Genomic DNA, 23174 nt, shown 5'->3' with positions numbered 1-23174 from the left:
TTCATCGACCACCTCTTGCTTCCGATTAAGGAAAACATCGTGAGGAAAACCTGCACTCTGTTTGATTATCAACTTGTGCGTGAAATGAAGAAGGCAATGGCAAATCACTCCATTAACAGTGCCAAGAAAGTCGTTATGTGGGTTTCATTCCACGTAATGACCACGACCCTCAGCCATGAGGAATACGACTATGAAGAGAAGAAAACTGCGTCTATTTCTGTCGGTCGTCGGTCGGATCCAACCAAGGCTGGTCGCCTGTCAGGCCGACACAGTATCGTCAGACAGATGCCGACGTGAATGTATGAACATTTCATAGTTATTAGAACTTTTATTTATGGCAATGAAACGCCAGCGCTATGTGCCGAATCCGCGTGATTGATCGATCGAGTCGCAAGGATTCCGTCACTTCTGTTATTTTTGGGAAAGAGGTCTTAAAATAAAATAAAATAAAATAAATGTTATCTCCATGGAAAACAGGAGTGATAACATGTATGTATGTATGTATGTATATAAAAGCACACGGTTGACTATGGCTAACTATTTTACCCCACATTATAGGTGGAACTAATATATTTTTCCTTTGCTCCCATATTTAAAAAACATTGATGACCTCGGTGGCGAAGTGGTAAATTACTTGCCTCTGAATCGAGAGGTCCCGGGTCATGATGGAAAATGATCTTTTTCTAATTGGTCTTCAATGTTTATCTATATATGTATTTGTTATAAAAATATAATATCGTTGAGCTGGTATCCCAACACAAGTTTCGAACTTACTTTGGGGCTAGCTAAATCTGTGTGATTTGTCCATATACATATATTTATTTAATTTAAAGCATTGAAAATTACAATAACAATTTAAATGAACGCATAAGCCGACAAACATAAATCTTGATTCATTAATCACGAAATACCACATACGAGTTCACCAAAATCTTTAGGATTTGGCGCCAATCGCGCATCATTTTTCACCGGTCCCGCACAGATTATATATCTGCTATATTGATAGGTGAGTAGTTTGGGGATACGAAATTGTTATTTATGGTTCTCTACCTACGGCTGACATTTTTAGGATTCAGTAACACAAAAATTGAAGCTTTTAGGATGACGCGAAGCGGAGTGCGATAATAAAGTATGTAATGATCAATGCATGCGGGTGTCACACACACAACGTTTTTCAACACATATAAGTAAATAAATGCGAAAGTAAATTTATTTGTTTGTTAACTTCACGCTCTATCTACTCAACCGATCTTCTTGAAATTTTGCATAGGTACATGTAGTTTAAAGTATGGAGAAGACATAGATATAGGGTACCATTCATCCCGCAATAATAATTGTTCCCGCGGGCAAAAGCTAGTATCGACGCAAAACGAAGAACAACGTAAAAGTTGAAAAAAAAACTAATTAAGTATGCAAGTAATGAATAAATTACTGGCAGCATTACAAACGTATTAAAAAAGGAATAAAATCCCAGATTTCGCGTGTGAAAGTAACAGCGCATTTAAAATTCACAAAGTGCCGTGTGTGTGAGAGAGACAGATGCATTAGGGCTGGGCACACTCATTTGGTGGCTGTCAAACGCAAGCTCCATTATTTATCGTTTGTAGATGTACTGTTTACGTGTTCTCTGTTTTCTTTGGGACTTCCATCTTTGAATCTTTATACAGGGTGGGATATAACCAAATCTTACAGCAGGTTTTCATCACGAAATATAGGATGTATTCATAAAATTCTATAGCAAAATATGTCAAAAAAATATTTTCCTCATTTGACCGGACAGAAAAAAACTTTTAGCATAAAATTTTGCCTTTAATGATGTATAAAAAGCCTGCCTATACTTGATATTGTATATCCTAATTCTAATTAATAATGCGAAAGTTCAGGGCGTTTTATTATTGCTAGTAACAGATATGCGTTTTGTTTCAAAAATTTGATAAAAAAGGAAAGTTCATTTTTATTTATTTGCATAAGTTGTAAAAAAACTTGAAAGTATGCAAAGAATTACATAAGTACGGAGTATAAAATATAAAAAAATCAACACCCATCTTGTATTTAACGGGTACCACGGCTGCCAATCTTCTTAGTTATTTACCTCTTCACGCTCTATCTACTCAACCAATATACTTTAAATTTTGCATACATGTAGTTTGTAGTATGGAGAAGGACATAGGGTACAATTCATCTCCGAAAATATAACTGTTCCTGTGGAAAATTTGAAAAACAATTATTTGGTAAGTTTGGTTGCTTAATTTACTTTAAATTTTTATTATGTAATGAATACGTTATTTTAAATATTATAAAATTTAACTCTATCTGGAATCTGGAATACATAAACTGTACAAATAATTATGTCTTAATATGTATATCTTTGCATTATATTGCAAGGTACATATTTTTTTTTTCACGTAAGGGGTAAGGAATATTTATATTCGAGGAAGTTTGAAAGTTGCGCTTATAAAAAATAAAATTAGAGGTAATAGACTCGGTTGGTTTGGACACGTGATGAGGAGAGAAGAGAATCATTTACTGAGGAAAGCTTTAAGTAGGAAGGTACATGGATATGTCATGACGCCATGACGCCCGCAATAACGGCAGATGCGGGGTTTAGTGGGTAGTCCGGGCACTAAGCCTGGGAGTCCCACACTCTGCTGGTGCCTAAACGCATTCACCCTGCGAAAACATAAAAAAACGGGAGGATATGAGGTTGCTGGGGGTGGATCTAGATTTAGCAAAAGATAGAGAATTGTGGAGGGAACAGACATTTTGCGCCGACCCCAGATGATGGGAAAAGGTAAGGCAAATGATGAAGCATATTAAGACATATTTATTTTTACACTAACATACATAGTGAGCACAAATCACAGATTAAACCAAGATATATTTCTAACCCAGAAACGATTGTGGATTGTAAAGTGACTACGTATAATATTGAAATCCATCATCCCCCTACCCCGTCCACTAATTCCCCAAAGACCATACCCGGGAATCAATAACCCGGTCCGGAGTGATGATCGCGATCTAGTGTAATCCGGATAAGTCCGGATCATCAGTCAGCGCCGGAGAGGCGAGAGGTGAAGTTTGAGATAAGATTATTTAGTACCAGAAATTGCTAGAATTTTTATTTCACCCGATTTTCAGATTTGAAAAATGTCAGAAATTTTCCAGTTTTTGTATAAAATATTTTTTAACTTGTGTATTTGTCAGATTTTACTTTAAAACAACTCTAGTTGTTTTTTCTTTAAGATTGAGTTTCTTGCTAGTAGTCTGTAGCTTTGATAAATAGAATTTAATTTAGAATAATACGTGAAAAACAAAAAAGGAAAACATATTTATTATTGGCTACACACTATCGAGAAACAGTTTGCCAAACTTTGGCGGTTTGAGACACATCGCTGGTTTTCCCTTCCGTTAAAACAGGTTTACATATAAACTACGCATTGTACGTTCATTCGCGTCGGCATCTGAAGTTCGCCGATATTATAGAGTAGCTACAAAATCACATGGTGCAAAGGAGCAACTTTCAGAGGTTTCATCAACTGACGTCTCGAGTTTCGTCACGGTCGTGTGTAGCGAGTTAGCGATGCCCCGTGTGTTTGCTCGTCGTGTGCAGACGGCCGTGCACTGATTGTGCCTTGTGGTCCGAGTTAGAAGATGAAGCGGTTTATTTCTTAACACTTCTAAGAAACTACACGCGCGGAGTGCAAATAGTGTGTTGCTCTATGAAAAATATATCTTAAAGTCACTTAGTCACTTAGCTTACGCTAGGTGAGACGCGAATTTATCGCTTAAAATCCGTTTTAAGCCATGTTATGACCTAAACTTCGTTTATAAAGTCAGTTTTTATCACAGTGCTTTAATATCGTATTAATTTCTTATACGGATGGTAAAAAAATACGATAATCATAATCAGTATGTTACATAGTATCATAACTATTACTTTCAATCCCATACGACAAAAATAAACAATATTGAATGAATGAGGTACAAAACATTCATTCAGAATTCAGTCGCTCGTCACACTTCAATGGAACTGTTGATTTATTTATGAAGCAACTGGCTCTCTCCCGCTTGATCTTATGCCTTCAACCGCCCGCTCCGCTCGTGAATGCGTTAATATCTTCAGCAAACATATAACTCACGAACCGTTTACTGTTGCTACCTTACCTACTACTAGAAATTTAGTTCGAGATAAACATTTAAGTATTGGCTATGTACATTCGACCACATGTCAAGTTATCCAGCATTGATCTCTAAGTCGCGGTAATAAAGGAGAGTTTGCAATGAATTTGTATAAGTAATAATTGTAATTGTTGATTGTAGTTTTAAGAATTTTACACAAACATAGTTTTTCAATTCTATCCGAAATAAATAATTATTTGTTATGTATTCTGATTTCGTTTTGTTAAATTCGATAAAGCACCAATTCGAAATCAAATCAAACAAAAATATTTATTTGTATATACATGATAAAAAGGAGCATTTAAAAGTATTCTGTATTCTGCCACAGCGGCGTACAAATTTAAAAGAAAAAAATACAATTTAACTTTGAGCTTGTCCTTTAAAAAATAATCCAGTTTTGTATATTGTATTGCATAGCATTTATCAACAAGTAGCTTGTGAAGGTTCTTCTTAATTAAGATTCTTCGAAGTAAGATTTAGCTTAATTTTTATCGGTTGATTTTATTACAGTGGAATTTTATGTTGTAGTGTAGACTTTTCGGATCTAAATGTAGGAAGCGAAAAGACATACGCGGAAAAATGTTTACATAGCCAATTGTGAGTTACAGGAAAACAATAATGTTTACAGTAGCACATTTTACAGTTTACGGTCAAACGGATAGCCGTTTTACGTTTCATAAATGTACTTGGAGACCCGCTAGCCTAAACTGCAATATTTCTCTCTTGGATAAAAATATATTGTTTAATTAATAGATTGTAGACCACTTAATCTGATTTGCTATTTACAATATATTTTCATATCATTAATTATTAATTTATCCATCGCTTAACGTACATGCAAATTACCATAACACAGAAATTTTTTTTCAAATATTTTATTAGACTTACTTTTGCCCACGGCTTCGCCCGCGTTTATTTCGTGTGTCCGCTCATAACTTGTTATCTATAAGTACTATTATATAAAGAAGTAAGCGTTTGTTAGTTTGTACGTATCTCCAAAACTACCGAACCGATTTCAAATATTCTTTCACTATTAGAATGGTACATTATCCAAGATTGCTATAGGCTATATTTTATCTCAAAATTCCCACGGAAGCAAAGCCCCGGGCAACATCTAGTTATTAATATCGCGGGTTCTAAGCAACGTATCGCGATGAAATCTATACCAGATTTTAAGTTTAAGTTGTATAGCATATGGTCTATTTGCTATACCACTGTGAAAATCACGTCAAATTTCGTTTGGTAGTTTTTGTGTAATGCGAGCAAACAAATATAACAAAAATAAAAGTTTTGGCATCTATTAGTCCGATAAAGACCCAATCTCGACAATATTTTTTTCTATTTATAACTCCTATGTACAGAGTACAGATATAGCCCACTTACAGTTTTATTATATGTATAGATTACCTAATTAATTTAAGAAGTTAAAGGTAATTTTGTATGAACCTGTAAAGTCATGCTTTTAAGGGCCAGCGCTAATTCCATTATAGTACTACTGGATTTCTTCTTTTTTATTGATCTATTGGTAATTTGAAAATAGAAGAAACATATTGTTCCTGTAAAGAGATATATCTTAGTGGCAAACGTTTTAGTCATTCGGAGTCGACATATGATTTTTTATATTATTTTGCTTTACGAACTTTTGTAAAATCCTAAAATAAAATGCCTAATATCTCATTACAAAGATGGTTCCTTCATAATGTTCTTTTAAAATAAAATAGGTTCGAGAGCGATCGAGAGGAGATCATTTGATTAAAATTAAATGTTTACCCAAACCTCTTTAAAAGTCCCAAGCAAACCCACTAGGTTTCATCACAGCCAGTTCACATGCCTCTAAAATATCTTATTGAACTACAAAATCGAAAACAACGAATGAACATCCTTTTTTAAAGTTGAACAACGAGCCACTGTTGTTCTCTGAAATAAGAACAAAGAAAACTTGCGTAAAGAACACAAAGAACTTTATACTCTAAGTTAAAAGAGAGTTTCTGTGTAAATCTCTACGATACATAGTATATAAGGGAGTACATACGGCGCGGATCGCTCGATACATACACGCGCAAGCGTAAACGCAAGCTTAGTTTAGTGATGGGGCTCAACTTTTATCGATATACGATGCTATTAAAAAAAAATTTATCTCTAGTAAATCTTCAGTGCGCATCGGCATCTAGTTAAATTAATTGTATTAAGTATTAGGTATATGATTTATTTCGTATACGATATAATTTACTTAATTTTTTTATACAACAAGTAATTTCATTGATTGTTTATGTCACTATTGGTTGTTGAAACATTTTTAAATACTTATATAGTGTAACTATTGTTAAAGGGCAGGAAGGGCAAGGAAGCAACTGGTACATTTCAGTTTTAATGTCCGATCTACTTCTAATAAGTAATAAAAGTAATATTTCATCTAATTTCAAAAGTAGTTAGTAGTATAGTCAGTATAGTATAAAACAAAGTCGCTGTTTAGAATACTGTTCTTATTCGAAATCAATACGGTTCATTCGTGACCACTTTTTGACAAGCTTTTGTGTGTACGTGAAGCAGCGGTGGTGTAATAGTTAAGACGCCTGTGGATCAAGGTTCGAATCCTACTCATGCCATATGGGGATATAACTGGCTTTTAAAATTAAATAAAAATAAAACTAGACTCAGATGCTACGATTCTTTCGATTTTTCAATTTTTTTTTGCAGATTATGATGTAGATTACAACAAAAGATGAAATTTATATTGTGAGTTCGTTATAAGTGTATAACTTCATTCATCTTTTCCGAAATCGATTAACCAGCCAGATGCAGCAGTATAGTAGTTAGTAGCAATATAGTATAAAACAAAGTCGATTCTTGCTGTGATGCTTAGATTTTAAAAACTTCGCAATGGATTTTGTTGCGGGTTTTTCATTGATAGTAAAATTGTAAGTAATCGAAAATGACTGTATATAGGAAAATTAAATAGTGTGATTTCTGAGGATGGGTTATGTGTATAATTTATTATGGTTTTACCCGAGCAATGCTGGGACGGGCTGGTTAGTTAATTATAATAATATCTCCTAATATAACATATCCTCATACATACGCATTAGCGTCAAGCCTGTAATGACGCGTGGAAAATAATGATAAACAAATAATTATTGTATAATTCTTATTAATAACAGAATCAGTTGGTACTTACCAATAGCAATGCTGGAGAATTCATAAATAAATAAAAGTATAGGAAATATCGATACAAAAGTTTTCCCGCGGAAGTCCCTAAGCCCCGCCCGCCGTCGCTTCCGGTCGCCCCGAGCTTCGACCTACGAATGAATACCTATATAATACACACTTTTCAACTACCTACCTTTTTATAACGCAAACGCAAATTTTATATGGAGCTTGTATGGCAGTATTGTGTTATGACGTCACGAATTTTGGAGTCAAAATGCATGCCCAATATAGGTACTTTAATGAGAATAAAAAATTAACAAAACTGATCAATGAAAGTGATATTTGGTTATTGTGTTTGGTCACTTGAATACCTTTATGTATTTATTTTTATACAATCTTAAACAATTAATGTTTGTAGTTTGGTTTTCATTAATTTTAGTCAAATTCAAAATTCTTTATTCAATTTAGGATGACATGATGAGGACATCACTTATTGACGTCAAAAAATTACTTAAACTAAGTTTACTGCAGACTTCCAAAGCGCAAGTGAAGAAGAAGCGGCGCAACAAACTTCACCGCAGCCTTTTCTCCAAGGACGTCAATTAACAAATATAGGTCTTAGTTGTTAAAATATAGTGTTGTAACGCCACGCATTATGACCTCTTTAGTAATATCGCGTGCGCGCTGGCATTTCTCGCTGGTTTTTATTTCTTTCAGTCTAAATTCAATATTTTAAATTATTGTTCCACTTGACATTTTGAAATCACATTTTGACTCATTCATTACCATAACGATATCGGCACGTACCACACGTACGCTGTAATAATAAAAAAAAATATATATAATAAAATATCTTAAATTATTTATAGACCCTTGAAGGGTCTGTATTTTATTTATTAATTATATTATTATATAACTGTCTGCCTTTGCCTATTCCTACTCCAACCGTACCTGAGATTACCCTACCACCTAACAGTGGATCATACTTGTAAGACATAAGAGATGCTCAAAGAGATATTACAATGTCGTGCTATGAGTAAATTGGTTCTGACGACTGCGTAAAAAAATTACTTTAAACTTTTGAAAATTCAGTTGTGATTTACAACCAGCTGCCTGCCTGACGTCAACCCTATTAGGGAATACTGTATGTCTCTTAGTCAATCACTGCAAGCATCTACAGGTGGATATGGAGTGGTCCTATTCTAGGGCGGAACCACACGCCACAAAAATGTCTTTGTTTTCCTCTGTCGACTTTTAAGATATGAGGTACAAAAATACAGTTCAACTTTAATAATTTTTATTTCTTATTGAGTATCATCATAACAACTCACCTAATCCCAATATCTGAAGTCGGAACAATATGTATGTTACTATTTATAACGAATACTGGGGTCTTAAGACGGACGTGACTTTCACGGCGAAATTAACTAATATTTTCATTAAAAACAACCCACAAAGTCATTAAAGCATCTAAAAGTTATTTGCATTACAAACGGGACGTTATAACCTGGCGAAATTGAATGAACCTCTATTCCAGATATGGTTTACGTCCAGTCTTTTCCACATTTTTCTCAAACAGTCCGGCACAAACCCATCATATTGTTGGGTTTCCGCCCGACTTTTTGGGAAGACATTGAGAAAATACAGGGAGTAAACCAATTTATGCTTTAGACTGCCAAGGAGTTACATTTACATTAATGCTGGCATTTCTTGGCTTTGGCGAATCCTACTTTAATTTGTTTGAACGTAATATTGTGTTGGCTAATTGTTTATTATTATACCTAAAATGCGATCCCTTGCAACTGACTTTTAAAGTATGAAAATGTTTAGAATACTGTTTTTATTCGAAATCAATACGGTTAATTCGTGACTACTTTTTGACAAGCTTTTGTGTGTTTGTGAAGCGGCGGTGGTGTAATAGTTAAGACGCCTGTGGATCAAGGTTCGAATCCTACTCATGCCACATGGGGATATAAATGGCTTTTAAAATTAAATAAAAATAAAACTAGACTAAGATGCTACGATTCTTTCGATTTTTCAATTTTTTTTTGCAGATTATGATGTAGATTACAACAAAAGGTCAAATTTATATTGTGAGTTCGTTATAAGTGTATAACTTCATTCATCTTTTCCGAAATCGGTTAATCAGCCAGATGCAAAGTTACCAGGAGTCCATAACGCGCAAGCAGTGTCTCCCGGGAGGTTTAATTCTGTTTGCATGTAACTGTCTACCGTCGTAACTCGCGCTAATGGGGAGGGTTTCTTCGCGGTACGTAATGGAATATTTGAGTTCTGTTCGTTTCGAAAAATGAGAAATACAGTTCATCATATAGTATATCCATCTATTTAAAACATATTTTAAGTTAAAGTACCTGTTATCACTATAGCACTTTACAATATTTGATATTGACAGAACGAAACAAAACATGCTTAAGCTTAATGTGTGCTCTAATTTTTTTATGAATGAAAGGGCAAGTTCGTAAGAAAAATTTTGTAAAAACGAGATTATTTTACCAACATTTTCATGAAAATTGCTCACAATTATATTTTTTTTATATCCACCATCAATGGTGTGTTTTAAACACAATCATCCAAACAGAAACCAAATAATATATGTTTAGAAATGGGAAGCATCTATTAAGCTTTATAACCTCCAATATTACCCTATAAACACTACTTCAATAAAAGATAATGTTGCCACAGCAAAAAAATGTGCCCCGAAATTGGCTAGCAGCATATTAAAGGGATTTAGCAGTGATATAAGACTATTTGCAAGCATTTGCAATAAAATCGTATAGGATCAGAGTTAATTTTGCGGGCAACACCAAGGGTGGGTTTGGGGTTGATTCCCGGGTGGGTATGTTCATTTTATTTTGTTTTAGTTGGTCATTATACGTTAAATGTTTACTACTTACAAAGTGTGGTGAATTTTGGAAGCTTTCATTTCTTTCATAATTGTTCAACTTATCTTATCGAGTGTGTTATTAGTAACATTGGTGTCAGGTTTTATTCAAATGTGACATGATGCCAATAACGGCAAAAAAATATAGTAGCTGTTGTTTATTTCTGAGACTGTGTGTGTATATAATGAGAGTCGCCCAGTGGAAATGATTAGGAAAAGTTGATCATTTCTTAGTGATAAAAAGTGGAGTAATACGCTGACCGAATAATGGCCAAGACTAGTCAGAATCAAGTGTCAGAAGGCCAGCCCTTCCTTCCTAGCATTGATGGGCATAGGATACCAAGAAAGTCGCAGGTCATACTACTTTTGAACCACATGTCTAATATCGGATCGTTTTGGCTTCGCTCGTGTAAAAACATAAATTACACACCTAAATCTTCCTCAAGAATCACACTATCTATTGGCGAAAATCGCATGAAATCCGTGCTGATTTTTCGAATAGATATCTGTATGTTTGTTGGCGATAAACTCAAAAACTACTGCGCAGTATGAGTTTTTGAGTTTATCGCGAACAAACATACATACAGATGCGACAGAGGACTTGTAGTTTTATGAATATGTAATCATTATGCTATTTTTTCAAGTTTTTCTGACCACCGAATTCTTTGCTCAAACTTGTTTTTCCTCAATTCTCGACCACCGTCCCACATCGTACAATATAAATTAGCCACCCCCGCGCAGGGGGTTGTGATCCCCTGAATATTGACTTTTAAATCCGGGGGCAGCTGTTCATTATTAACGGATTACGGGCTCGATTAGCTGCGTTTTGTTATGAATACTGTAACTTGTTAATATGTTGCGTTTTATTCACACATTTTGATTGTGGCACGTGGTTCTTATAATAGGGAATAGAACTACATGATATCCTCTCGCTGATGTCGTACGAAGCGATTAAGGGACACATAACCTTGGCTTCGCCCGCGCAAATTTCCCACGGGAACAATTCTTTTTTTGAGATGAATGGTATATGTAAATTCTCAGTATTCTTACTACATGCAAAGAAGATAAAGAACCAAGTATATGCAAAGAATATTGCTCATTAGATTAAGCCCAGAAAAAACTGACTTTCGTGTTCATAATAGACTTAACACTTAACACTAATAAACTTGTAATGTCTAGAAGTATAAATTAGGATTTTCAACCCCGACGCAAACTGTGTATCTGTACGTCTGAGGAATCGCAGCAAATAGATGGACTGGTTTTGATCAAGTTATTGTTTTTTAAAGTTCAACACTGTTTTAAGCTATCATGATCATGATCCATGTAACATAAGATTTATTTTAAAAGATAAAGATAAATCGATTATTTAGTACAATGTTAACAACAAAATAAATGAAGTTTAAAAATGTAAACTCAAAAATAACTTTTTTTTTGTTTTTCTCAAAAAGAAAATGCATTTTGAAAGATAGTGATGCTCAATATGCTAGCTAATCATATTATCGATACGCCACCCGTCGATCGATAGTGGGTGCGGCAGCGGCTGCCAGGTGTCGATAACTTTAATTGTTAGACAATTTAACTTTATGGGGAGTCGACGATTGTTTTTAAATTAAACTGATGCTTTGTTGTAGCTTGAGTGATTTAATTTTATTTAGTTATGGGTTTCAACTTAAATGTGAAATATTTATATTAGATGTTTTATTTTTTAGGATTATATAAAATGTTTTATTATAATAGAGTTAGAATTAAGAGGTCAATTAAAATACTAAAATAAACGGTAAGATATATTGTAGAAGGAAAATATCTCATCCGAGAAATAAGTGGATTATTTGATTTGATTGTAAAATCGACGCTGGGAGTCACACTTAAGATTATATTGGCCACTACAATACGGTATTCGTCAAAATTTTGGTAAGGACATGCTAAAGATTAATTATAGTAAATTTGTCTGTTCAAAAAATACAAGAAGTTTCTAAATCTTCTTAAGTCTTACATACTTGGATGCAAGACTACGATCACTGCGTATCTAGTAGCGGTCAGGAAATCTCGAGTTTCATCTGGAAATTTTCAAGAACTAACCACATAAGAGGTAGAGCGATTACGTCAAAGAAAATGTCATTTCACTTTACACTTCCTCCTTCTTATTTCATTCATAGAAAGGATTTCCTTTCCTTCCTATACATATGATAGAGTAAAATGGAAGAAGTTAACGCACTATATGTCGACACCACATTGATTGGGAGAAAGGTCAATAACAGAAAACACCTGGAAATTATCAACGGTAGCTATTTTCGAGAACAGATATATAAAATCAAACCAAATTATTTATTCGGAAATTAAGACCTTCACAGGCACTTTTCACGTTAAATTTTCTCAGGAATCTACAAACTGCTGACAATTCTGAACGACCACTGCTGAGAAGAAATATCGGAACTCGAAACAGTGTTAACAGAAAATTTCCTAGCGGCACATCACTAACAATAACCCCTACTTAAATACATGTAAATATAACGAAATCTAAAACAAAGCAGCCAGTTTCCATCGAAACTGCGTCCGCTGACTTACGGTGGCCATAAATCTCAATAGAGTCCGCCGGGCGAATGCTAATGTCCTGTAATGTTGGCTCGATAATTATGTGGACACTCCCTGATATATTGAGATGGGAAACTTAGTTTCTTAATCAAAGGAGGACGACGTCAAAGCATGCCGATGATTCGATCTACGAATGATGCCTGATTATGACTAATAGAAGAAGTATTTATATTTAGGATTAGGATTAAGATAAAAAATGTTTTAAGGATGGCGAAGGAGCAAAAGAAAGCGTAAACAGGGCCTTCGACGCTCAATTGTGGCGTTAACAGCCGGAGAAACTAAGATGATAGAGGAATACAGGTCTTCATAAAGACAGAACCTAAGCTTCTGGTATCGTGTAATGTTAGGTTAGGTTATACCGGGTATACTGTTTTCTTAAACCGATATAAAATACATGGCAACATGACGAGGGACGAGGGAGCCAAGAGGCTGGTTCGATATTTGAAATTCATGCTGGCCATATAAATCACACTAACGTTTTAATGTATGCAGTTATTTTGCTCGCGAGTGTAAATTAGACAAATCATGATCAATGACTTAATTTTATTACATTTTCCTACATATGAAAAGGAATTGCTGCTGCCTTGGACTGGGATTTGTGGAAGATGGAAAGGGAGGCGTTTGCCCAGCAGTGGAACACACCGACGACTAGAAAAAAAAAATACATATAGGTGTAGGTAACTTCAATAATAGGTATAAGATCACAATCAAAATATACCTAATTAACTTAATTAGACACAGACTGATCAGGTATGATCAGTCTAATTAAGTTTTTAAATATTTTCTTTTTTTCATTCATTTAAAACCTTTCTAGAATTTAAAAATACAAAGCCCTGAGAGTTTTTTCCAATAGTACCTATAATTGCAAACGACACACAACACGACTGTCCCATTAATTTGTAAACAACGACGTCATTCGATATTCCAGGACCGAGAGCTGGAAACACAACAAATCTTTTTCTTTCATTAATAATTCCATCTCATTGCTTTTTAGCGCACACGATGCAGGTTTTATGCACATCCTGAATCGAATTTCGTGTAATGGACGTAATTTTATTTAAATGCTTTTGAATTTCGAATCTATAATGCATAATGTCTGCAGTTGATGTTTACTATTTACTGCATGCAAGCTCTATACTTCACGTAACTTCATTTGAAACAGTATCTTATTTAAGTAGATCACTTTTACATATTTTGAGTTAACATTTTAAATCTCAGTGTTATCTTTCTACTAGTTTAATGTTAACCTCTAATATTTATGTAAGATTGAAACTTTTAAAAAGTGTAAAAGATTGGAGATTCTACCACCTGTTTACTTAAGGACTTGACGTCCCAAATAGAATTGTATTGGTGTGTAGAATTGTATTGTAGAATTTTGTGGGCGTCTTATTGGTTTTCACAAATCTGATTCGACACGATAAGAAGAAGAATAAAAAATGGATGAATTAGCAAACAGCTAAGTATATGATTTTTGAAGTGAAAACTTCTTTAGCGGCGTTGTGCACTTTTTGTGATGGGTAAAAAATGATAAATTCGCGTCAGGACACGTGACTGGGCGAAGTGCGGGTTTGCATTTCACTTCTCACCATCGAATCGATTCGAAGTGAGACACAGCGAACCAACCACATTGTTTGTCATTGCGTCACAATGGCGAAGTTCGAATCGATTCGATAGTGAGAAGTGAAATGCAAACACTAACTCCTCTGATCGAAAATTCGTAAGACGTCAAAAATGCACAACCTTACTATTCAAGTTTCACTTCTGCCGGTACTCCCTGAGTGCAACCCGTTTTTATTTTTAATCAGCGTTCTATTCTCAATTGACTGTTCTTTTTTCAACATTTAAGTACATTATTGTTCATAACAATCGTTATTTCTTCTCACTACGGACCCGTAATGTAAGAAATCTCTACTCTGCACTAGCACGGTAGCGGGGAGCCACCCCAAGTTTGATTAACTCTAATTAACTGGCAACCCCGGTGTGTCTGGACGTCTGTGTAAATTGATGTTCTGATCTTTATTGATGGGAAATCATTTTACCTTGAAACGTGGTTTAGAAGGGAATTTCTGGTTTATTTTTACTAGTACAGAATGCCATTGGAATAGTCATGAAGTTATTTTATAAATAAATAAATATATTAGGACAAATCATACTGATTGAGCTAGGCATGGGCCTAGCTCAATCAGTACGAGAATATCTCGAGCTTACTATGGAGTAAGCTCGAGACTTGTGCTATGGCATACTAACTCAACGATACAATATTTTATAACAAATACATATATAGATAAACATCCAAGACCCGGGCCAATCAGAAAAAGATCATTCTCCATCATGACCCGACCGGTCACGATGGAATTAATTATTTAGAAAAACGTCATTGAGAAAAACTTTTATGTAGTCAGAGAGATGTTGCATTAAGCGCGTTACACAAAAAATGTTATGTCATGTTCGTGCAGTAAACCGTTGAAAAGATTCCTCGTTGGAAGTCGACCCTGGGTTAGGGCGTCAGGTCGTGCTTACCAATTCACGTCTTCCTTTCACACGTCTTCAAACGTACGTCTTCAGTTTTCCTCCTTATTATTTTCATTAGTTTAAATAGAGTTGTTAAATAGAGTCAAATACTTTTTCCCACGTGTCAAAAACAAAAAAAAATATGGGACTTGTATGACATTGGGAACAGGTGACGTCACCAATCTTCGAGGCAAAAAGTGTTTAATTTAATGCGTACTAGAAAATACTAAATCTTTAATAAAATTTATCAATTAAAGTGATCATTTGATTGTCGTGATTCATTACGTCAGTGTATTTATACGTTTTATTTTATACCCACGTAAATACCCAATTTAGTTTTATTTATTCTAAAAGTCGGTCATTACATTGTTACATATTTTGTTTTCATTTAAATGATATCATTGTCTGAGCGACCGAGCCTAGCTCGGAAAAAACTAATTTTCTATAGTATATATAGCTAGATCGATTTTATACCCCAACCCCGTAAGTGGTTATAAATATTTCAAACTAGCTTTTGTCCACGGCTTCGCCCGCGTAAACTTCCCACGGGAATATTATTTTTTCTAGGAGACCCTATGTAAGTACATAAGCAGGTACGGAGAAGTCTCCGTACCTACTTCAAACTACATACAAGCAAAATTTCAAGAACATTGGTTAATCAGATTGGCTTGAAAAGGTAACACAAGTTTGTTTGTTACCTTTTCAAGCCAATTTCAAGCCTTTCGCATTTATAATATTTGTTAGGATTAGGATTTCAGCGTAGTATCAATCGTTAAAGTCGTTTTCGTTTAATAATATAAGACACGAACTCGGTTCACTAAAGAAACGTGTGTGGGACGAGACGGGTTACATAAAAACAAAATGCTCCATTTTTTGAATAAAAACCATAATGCTCCACAGGCCAATTCACATCTACCTTGAGCAAACACACAACAAAGATACCGAAATCAATGCTGCATTGTGGCGTACGTTTATAGCCTTGCTAAAACGCGTGACGTCATAACATAACCTCTTAGCCGTGACTCGGATGTTTCTTTCGATTTGAATAGGGTTACTGGTGTTATAAGGCGTGTCTATTATGAATACGATCTCTAAATATAACTAGGCTGAAATATAAAGAGATATAGAGTTGAATGACTGCTTCCATCCATATCCATGGATACTTTAATACTAATAATATTGTAGACGTGAAAGTCTGTCTTTCCGGCTGCCTGTCACACTTTCACGTCTACATCGCTGGGCCAATTTTAATTTGTAATAGTTATAGTTAATGATACGATATGTATACCAAGTTTTATCATTTTCATAAACAATATTTGTCGAAGCCAACTCTCTGTTCACTATCCAGCCAGCGGCTATTACAATTTTAAGACAGAAAATCTGGTAAAATCTTAGTGCTCCTATCACTGAGCTTCAATTAAACAGAAATGTTAATATCATATGCTTTTAGACGACTTCAATAAAATCAGACATTAGTCATAGCAATAATACACACGATAAGAAAGATTTAAAAAATTAAGTACGAAAAAAAAATTTTGGATGCTATCACTTATGACATGTTCAAAGTATTCGTGAAAACCAACATTATTCTAAAGAACTAGAGTAAAAATAACTTTTTACTCTCGTTTTTGAAACGTAGTAAGTTTAGCCTTCATAAATGCGCTCTTTACACTATTTAAAAAATAAATCGTTCATAACCAAGAAATCTCAGGCGCCCAAGTTAAATATGTACACCAGAACCACAGCTTTTCCCAAGTATAGCTCTGTTTGTTCAGTGCCGGCTGCGTATTTAGTTAATATAGTTCCGCGCTCAGAGGCAAACATACGGAAACGGTGTTTGCAAATACGCCGCAGGTTTTGATCGTATAACATTGTTGTTGAAACTTTTTCACCGATTTGTATGTGTAGTTTTTGTTTATACGTCTGTTTGTTATGCAGGAAATCTTATTTATGATCTACTACTCTATCTATTTTAAATTTTAACAAAATTAGCCTGGCGGTTAAACCATGAAAGTGTGACAGACAGACTTTCCCATTTATAATATTAATAATATGGATAGATTTTTCTTTTTATAGATTTCGAAATTCCGCTTGCTTTTGAGTTGATAGTTTTCACAGACAAACTTTGTCTTATGAAAATAAATTTCATGATTTCTCAATTTGAAGAGGTGTTAAACTCATATGAATCATTAATAGACGTTAATATAATCCTTTTTATTTAAAAAAAAACTTGCGTAAAAATCATGCTATTTATAAAACCTACTGTGAATGTTTACTACGATGTTCCATGGTTTATTAAGAATTAGAAGACCATTCAAGTTATTTCACACTAATAATTAAATCCTCTACAGTAGCTGATGGTACAGTCTCTGACCACACGGGTGCAAACAGTCATACATTTTTGTTCCTTTTTTTCTTCATTTTTTGTTCCGCAGTACCACTTCGCGCCACACTGTGACTTTACGTTGGGCCTTTTTTGTTGACCATACTTTTTAAGCTTTTTTGTGTTTGTTTTGCTTGACCGTACGTGTCTTATATTTTTCGTAGACTATTCTTGATTTTGTCAAATGACCTTAGATAAATCCTACCTAATGGAGGAGTTTGCGTTACTATCTTGTATATTTTGATAACCTTGATTTTCCCCGTCATTATTGTTATTTGCGTGACTGACTGTGTTTTCAGTTAGATAAAATATTAGTTATCTTGGGTATTCCTTCGGCCTAAAAATAATAAATCTCGTGTTTTATAGCTTGACCTTTACCTTTATTCATTCCTAATTGATACTGAAATTAATCTAAATAGATAGGACTAATCTTATAATAATATACAAGAACATATTTATAGCCTAGCCAATGATTTTTTTTTAATAATTGAAATATGTTTACGTGACACACAGACATAGCTCGATTATACATAATTTTCCCACTAGTTTCATCAATGTTACAACCAAATTATTTTTATTCCCTTTTATGTTTCAGTTTACTAATAACGTCGCCCTTCTTTTCGTCAAATTATAAAAACAGATCAAGTCCAATAAAACCATCTTTATCGCCAGTGTGTCACGAATGTTAACGAAATACAAATATTGGTGAGCATACGACACAAATTAAGACTAATTTCCAATGCAAAGCGCAGTTTAACTTGAAACTAAGTGCTTAACCAAAGCGACAGTTAGCAGCACGGTTGGCCGATAGAATTAGAAGGTTCGTGGTTACTGCTGTGTTAATCCAATGAATCACAAAGGAGGCAATATTATGAAACATTTAGCAGATGCTGAGTTATATTAAATACGCGTCAATCGACAACCATTTTTACTTTTTTTGTGTGTCGCAGCATCAATTTTTTTATTGCAACTGTTTCAGTGTGTTTTGAAATGTTATTTCTTTTTTAATTAATGTTACGACAATGATGTTTAAGTTTAGTACGATATGCATTTGTAACGAGATCACATAATGTTCAATTTGGTACGAAATGTAACGTACCTAATAGAAAACTTATACTTATTGTAAATAACCGGCCGAGTGCGTGACGAGCCACGAGTTCCGTGTTTTCCATGGACTTTTTCGAAGTTGCTTAGTAGAAATACGTTTGGTCGAATATTACTCGTAAACTTATAATATTGGGTGTGATAGTTTTCCTTCAAATTTTTTTATATATGAGTAATTATGCCGTGACGCTTGAATTCCTTAAACAACAATCGTTTCGTTGGGAGACAGGGGACTATCGGAAATTGGCATTTCAAAGCTTATAATAATATTTCATTAATAATAATTAATACTTAATAATTTACGAACGGTTTACTCCAATCCAAAAACGGTCTTCCAAGGCCTATAATCTACCCAAAAAAACTAAAGGAATGACGAAAAATAATCATTCTCACTTCACGTGTGGGGGAGATATCCTAAACATTTATGTTATTCCATATTTTGTTCGACCACTTTATCGAACCCATTCCAAATTACATTATTATTGTACTAATAGTTTTTGAGCTAGACCGCGGATGGACAAACGGACGGACAGACAGACATGGCGAAACTATTAGTGTCTATCGCATGCGTGCAATGGTTGCAAAATATTGTATAGGTACATATAAACCATCCCCATGAATCATCTATCAAAATACCCGCATCAAAAACCATTGTGTCGTTTTAAGGATCTAAGCATACATAAGGACAGACAGGTAGTGGGAAGCGACTTTGTTTTATACTACATATGTAATCTGATGAAGAACTATTACTAGATTTTTATATCTTTTCTATAGCTCTTTTCAAACATTAAAAGGACTCATTCAAATAGAAACATTGTAAGCAAATTAAATACACTGCTCAAGAAAACCACCTAAAACCAGTAGTGAAACACTAACATGCGTTTGATAGCAACGACCACCCATTCACAGAATACTAAATGTCCATAATAGCCGCGTAAAGTGTATGTTATGTGTGTATCACGAAGGTTAAACCTCATCAAAGCCCAGGTAGAAGGTCCTGTGAAATGTATCAATACAGTGCAAGTTTTGTGTGCAACGTGCGAAGAGCGCACGCAAGGTGATCACCTCGGTCCGCCGCGTTTTATATTATTTTTTATTGCTGTGATTTTTCAGCGGATGTCGCTTTTTGTGTAACGGTTTTTGGAATGAACGGAGAAATATTTGATTAGCTAACAAAGGTCGATATTGAGCCAGTTTCCCAATGAAAAAATAGTGTGATTTTTGGTCTACCATTCGGTGTTTGTCATATTTAAAATTTGTAACTCTTATATTAGAAATTAATTATAAAGATAAACTAACCTGTACTCGACTCTCCGTAAGGCCGATTCTCATCGCGATCTCCTCTCGCATGAAGATGTCAGGATAGTGGGTTTTGGAAAAACATCTCTCTAGCTCGTTCAGTTGTGCGGGCGTAAACCTGTGTGAGAAGTTGATAGATATATGTTTTCATCGGAACTTTACGTGTGTCTGCGATTAGTCATAGGTTTATTTGCTTTCTATTACTTAGTAGCATTGAGTTTTACAAAATAATGATGTAATTAGAAGGCAGGTATGGTGTGCATGACTCATCAAATGTCAGAACATAACCTGAGCCACCTTTACCCAAAAAATTGTTAAGCTTAACTAATCGCAGACACATGTAAAGCTATTGTTTATTTTTAGCCTTTACAGCTACGAGCCAAATGCTTGAAATATTTTGTATAGCAATATACCAGACTTAGAAATTGCTAAAACATCCACGGATTTGAGACCCCGGAGTCTCTTTAACCATTTCAGAAACTCGGTAAAATCTAGCCAAATGTAATTGCAAGTCAAACTTGAATCGTCCACACCTCGTCCGATGTCTCTTCTGTTTGGCCGGCTTATCACTATCTGATGCTGATGAGGACATACTGACAGGCACTGTTGCCATGTGCCCCCCACTGTGTTGTTGGTGGATGCCACCTGCAAAAAACATAATTCATTAGCTATTTCTAGTTTTGTTTTTAATTTAAATTATTTATGAAGAATGATGTAAATCATTCTAAGTTAAATGTATGATATATACATATAATATATGTATATATTGTTGTAAACAATATGTGTATATTGTTTATGCGGCATGTGGACGAAATTAATACCTGCGCGTGTAATACCTGCACATTGCACATCATTCATAAAGTTTCGGCCCCGACATGGTATCTACACATCTTCATTCCTCGTCCATTGCTCGATTTACTACAATATGATCAAGTTTGACATCTCCAAATCGAGAAGCAGTTTACCGTGTAAATATTTAATGTACATTCCGTTTACATCCCTCTCTACCTCATCAGATAGCAATAATAGAACCAGCCTTGTAAATATTGATCCCGGGTTGATCCTGTCCATATCTGCTATTTATTTATCCATCGCCTCTTTAACTAGGTTACTGTGGAGCTGATGTGTAACAGGGCCAACAATGGTTTTACCTTGTAAGTGTTCTGTTCGTATGTTGTGAGCGATATGCAGTCTGGCGCCGAGCGCATGGTGCGGACGCTCGATATTCGGTTTGATCTCGTGCTGTTTACTATCTTCGGAGCACGAATCTTTGTGACCTAGGACAAAAACAATGATGTGAAATTCGACATACGGGTGGAATGAGAAGGAGCATAGAATAAGCACATGTAATACCACTACATATCCCATCCTACTAATATTATAAAAGCGAAAGTGGCTCAAACGGCTCGACCAAATTTTGATGAAATTTGGTACTGAGGTAGCTAACACCTTGGATTAACTCATAGGGCACTTTTTGATTGTAAAATGTGATTGTCAATCGCGATTTATAAAGTAGATGGCGATACTGTGAATAAAATTAAAAACCGCCACGGGGCTAGTAGCTAATATATGCATTGCAAGAACTGCAAGAAAGTAAAAAAATTCGTGTGTCAATGACCGATCTGAATTACCTAATATTCCTATCATTTTGCTCAAAAAATTACTACATCAATAAGTTAAACTGTCAATAAACTATTTGAACGCAAACGCTGGAACTACTATTCTGATTTCACAAATTCTATAAAGTAAATGAAAGCTAAACACATGAGGAAGGTCATAGACTATTGAGGTTATAAAACCTCGAAAATCTAATGGGAGCACAGCCAGCGGCTGCAATTAGGGTAGTTGCTATGAAATCAAATCAGATAAATTTTCCATCAAAACAAACAAATATGGGGCTAGTATGACACTGGCCACAAATGACGTCACAAATGTGAAAATTATTCTTTACAAAAAGAGTAAATTATACTTCAGCTAGAACAAAGAATATTACATGTTTTATATTAGACACAGGCAAGGAAGGTTGTAAAAAAATAAAACAGTAGTCATTACCTCCACCGCTACGTTTCAGTCGGTTAAAAGCAACCGCAAATTCTTGCAAAATAATTATAACTCTAATTAATTCCCAATTCTAATTGCGCTATTAACTGGGAGCAAACCATGCTAATATATAACTCATGATTGTTTTGTTAACGGCCTGTTCCTGCTAATGGCCGCCTAAAATAGGCTTTCGGTCTATTTTTATGGTTTTATGAACAAGTCTAACCTTTGTCTATGGTTTCGCAATAGTGAAAATGTTAAAGTAGGCTATTTTTACAAGCTTTATATATTTATCCCCATGTCTATTCGGGAGGAATTTTGCAACTCAATTTTGATGCAGATATTTCCTACCGATCGAGCTGAAATTTTATGTACACGTTTAGTTTGGATGACAACTTATTATTATGATAAGCATGACCTGATGGTGTACCCAGGAACGGCTACTGACGTGGGAACTCTGGGAACTCTTCAACGGTTTACTGCACGGATATGATATTTTTGTCACACATTGAATGCAATAGGATCTCTCTGACAACAATAAAAGCTTGTATCAAAAATATTATTTTTGTACAAAGTTATTGAAGATGCCTCCGCGACGTAACACTAGGGCGGGCGGTTTCCTTTCACAGAAGATTACCATTGCGGAGGAGTGCAGACGTAATGCCCCGACCCTTCCTTAATGAATTCGTCTTATTAATGAGTACAACACCACGATCTCATACTATAAATACGAAAGTAAGTTTATTTGTTTGTACCTCTTCACGCTCTATCTACTCAACCAATATTCTTGAAATTTTGCATTGATGTAGTTTAAAGTATGGAGAAGGACATATAGAGTACCTTCAATCCCGTAAAAATAACTGTTCCTGTGGGAAATTAACGCGGGCGAAGCCGCCGGCAAAGGCTAGTTGAATACCAAACTACTAAGTGTAATTAGTACTAAATGTATTTAATGGAAGATATCTCCTAAAAAGTTGCGTTGATTCAACCTAAATAAACATAGTGACATTTATTTTC

At 34.8% G+C, this 23174-nt stretch overlaps 1 protein-coding gene across 1 annotated transcript in view; it reads right to left on the bottom strand.

Moving 5' to 3' along the window:
* LOC128680896 (homeobox protein orthopedia-like) overlaps positions 1-23174 on the bottom strand; it is a 31563-nt gene that overhangs the window by 4252 nt on the left and 4137 nt on the right. Inside the window, exons 2-4 of the mRNA XM_053764375.2 lie at positions 21269-21394; positions 20651-20762; positions 20118-20235 (exon numbers count right to left, since the gene is read on the bottom strand). Of these exons, the coding sequence (XP_053620350.1) occupies positions 20118-20235; positions 20651-20762; positions 21269-21394 (356 nt within the window). The remainder of the gene's footprint in view (positions 1-20117; positions 20236-20650; positions 20763-21268; positions 21395-23174) is intronic.

This window comes from Plodia interpunctella, chromosome 25 (assembly GCF_027563975.2).
Source record: "Plodia interpunctella isolate USDA-ARS_2022_Savannah chromosome 25, ilPloInte3.2, whole genome shotgun sequence".
Classification (NCBI taxonomy): Eukaryota; Metazoa; Arthropoda; class Insecta; order Lepidoptera; family Pyralidae; genus Plodia; species Plodia interpunctella.
This window is presented reverse-complemented; position numbering and strand designations above follow the sequence as displayed.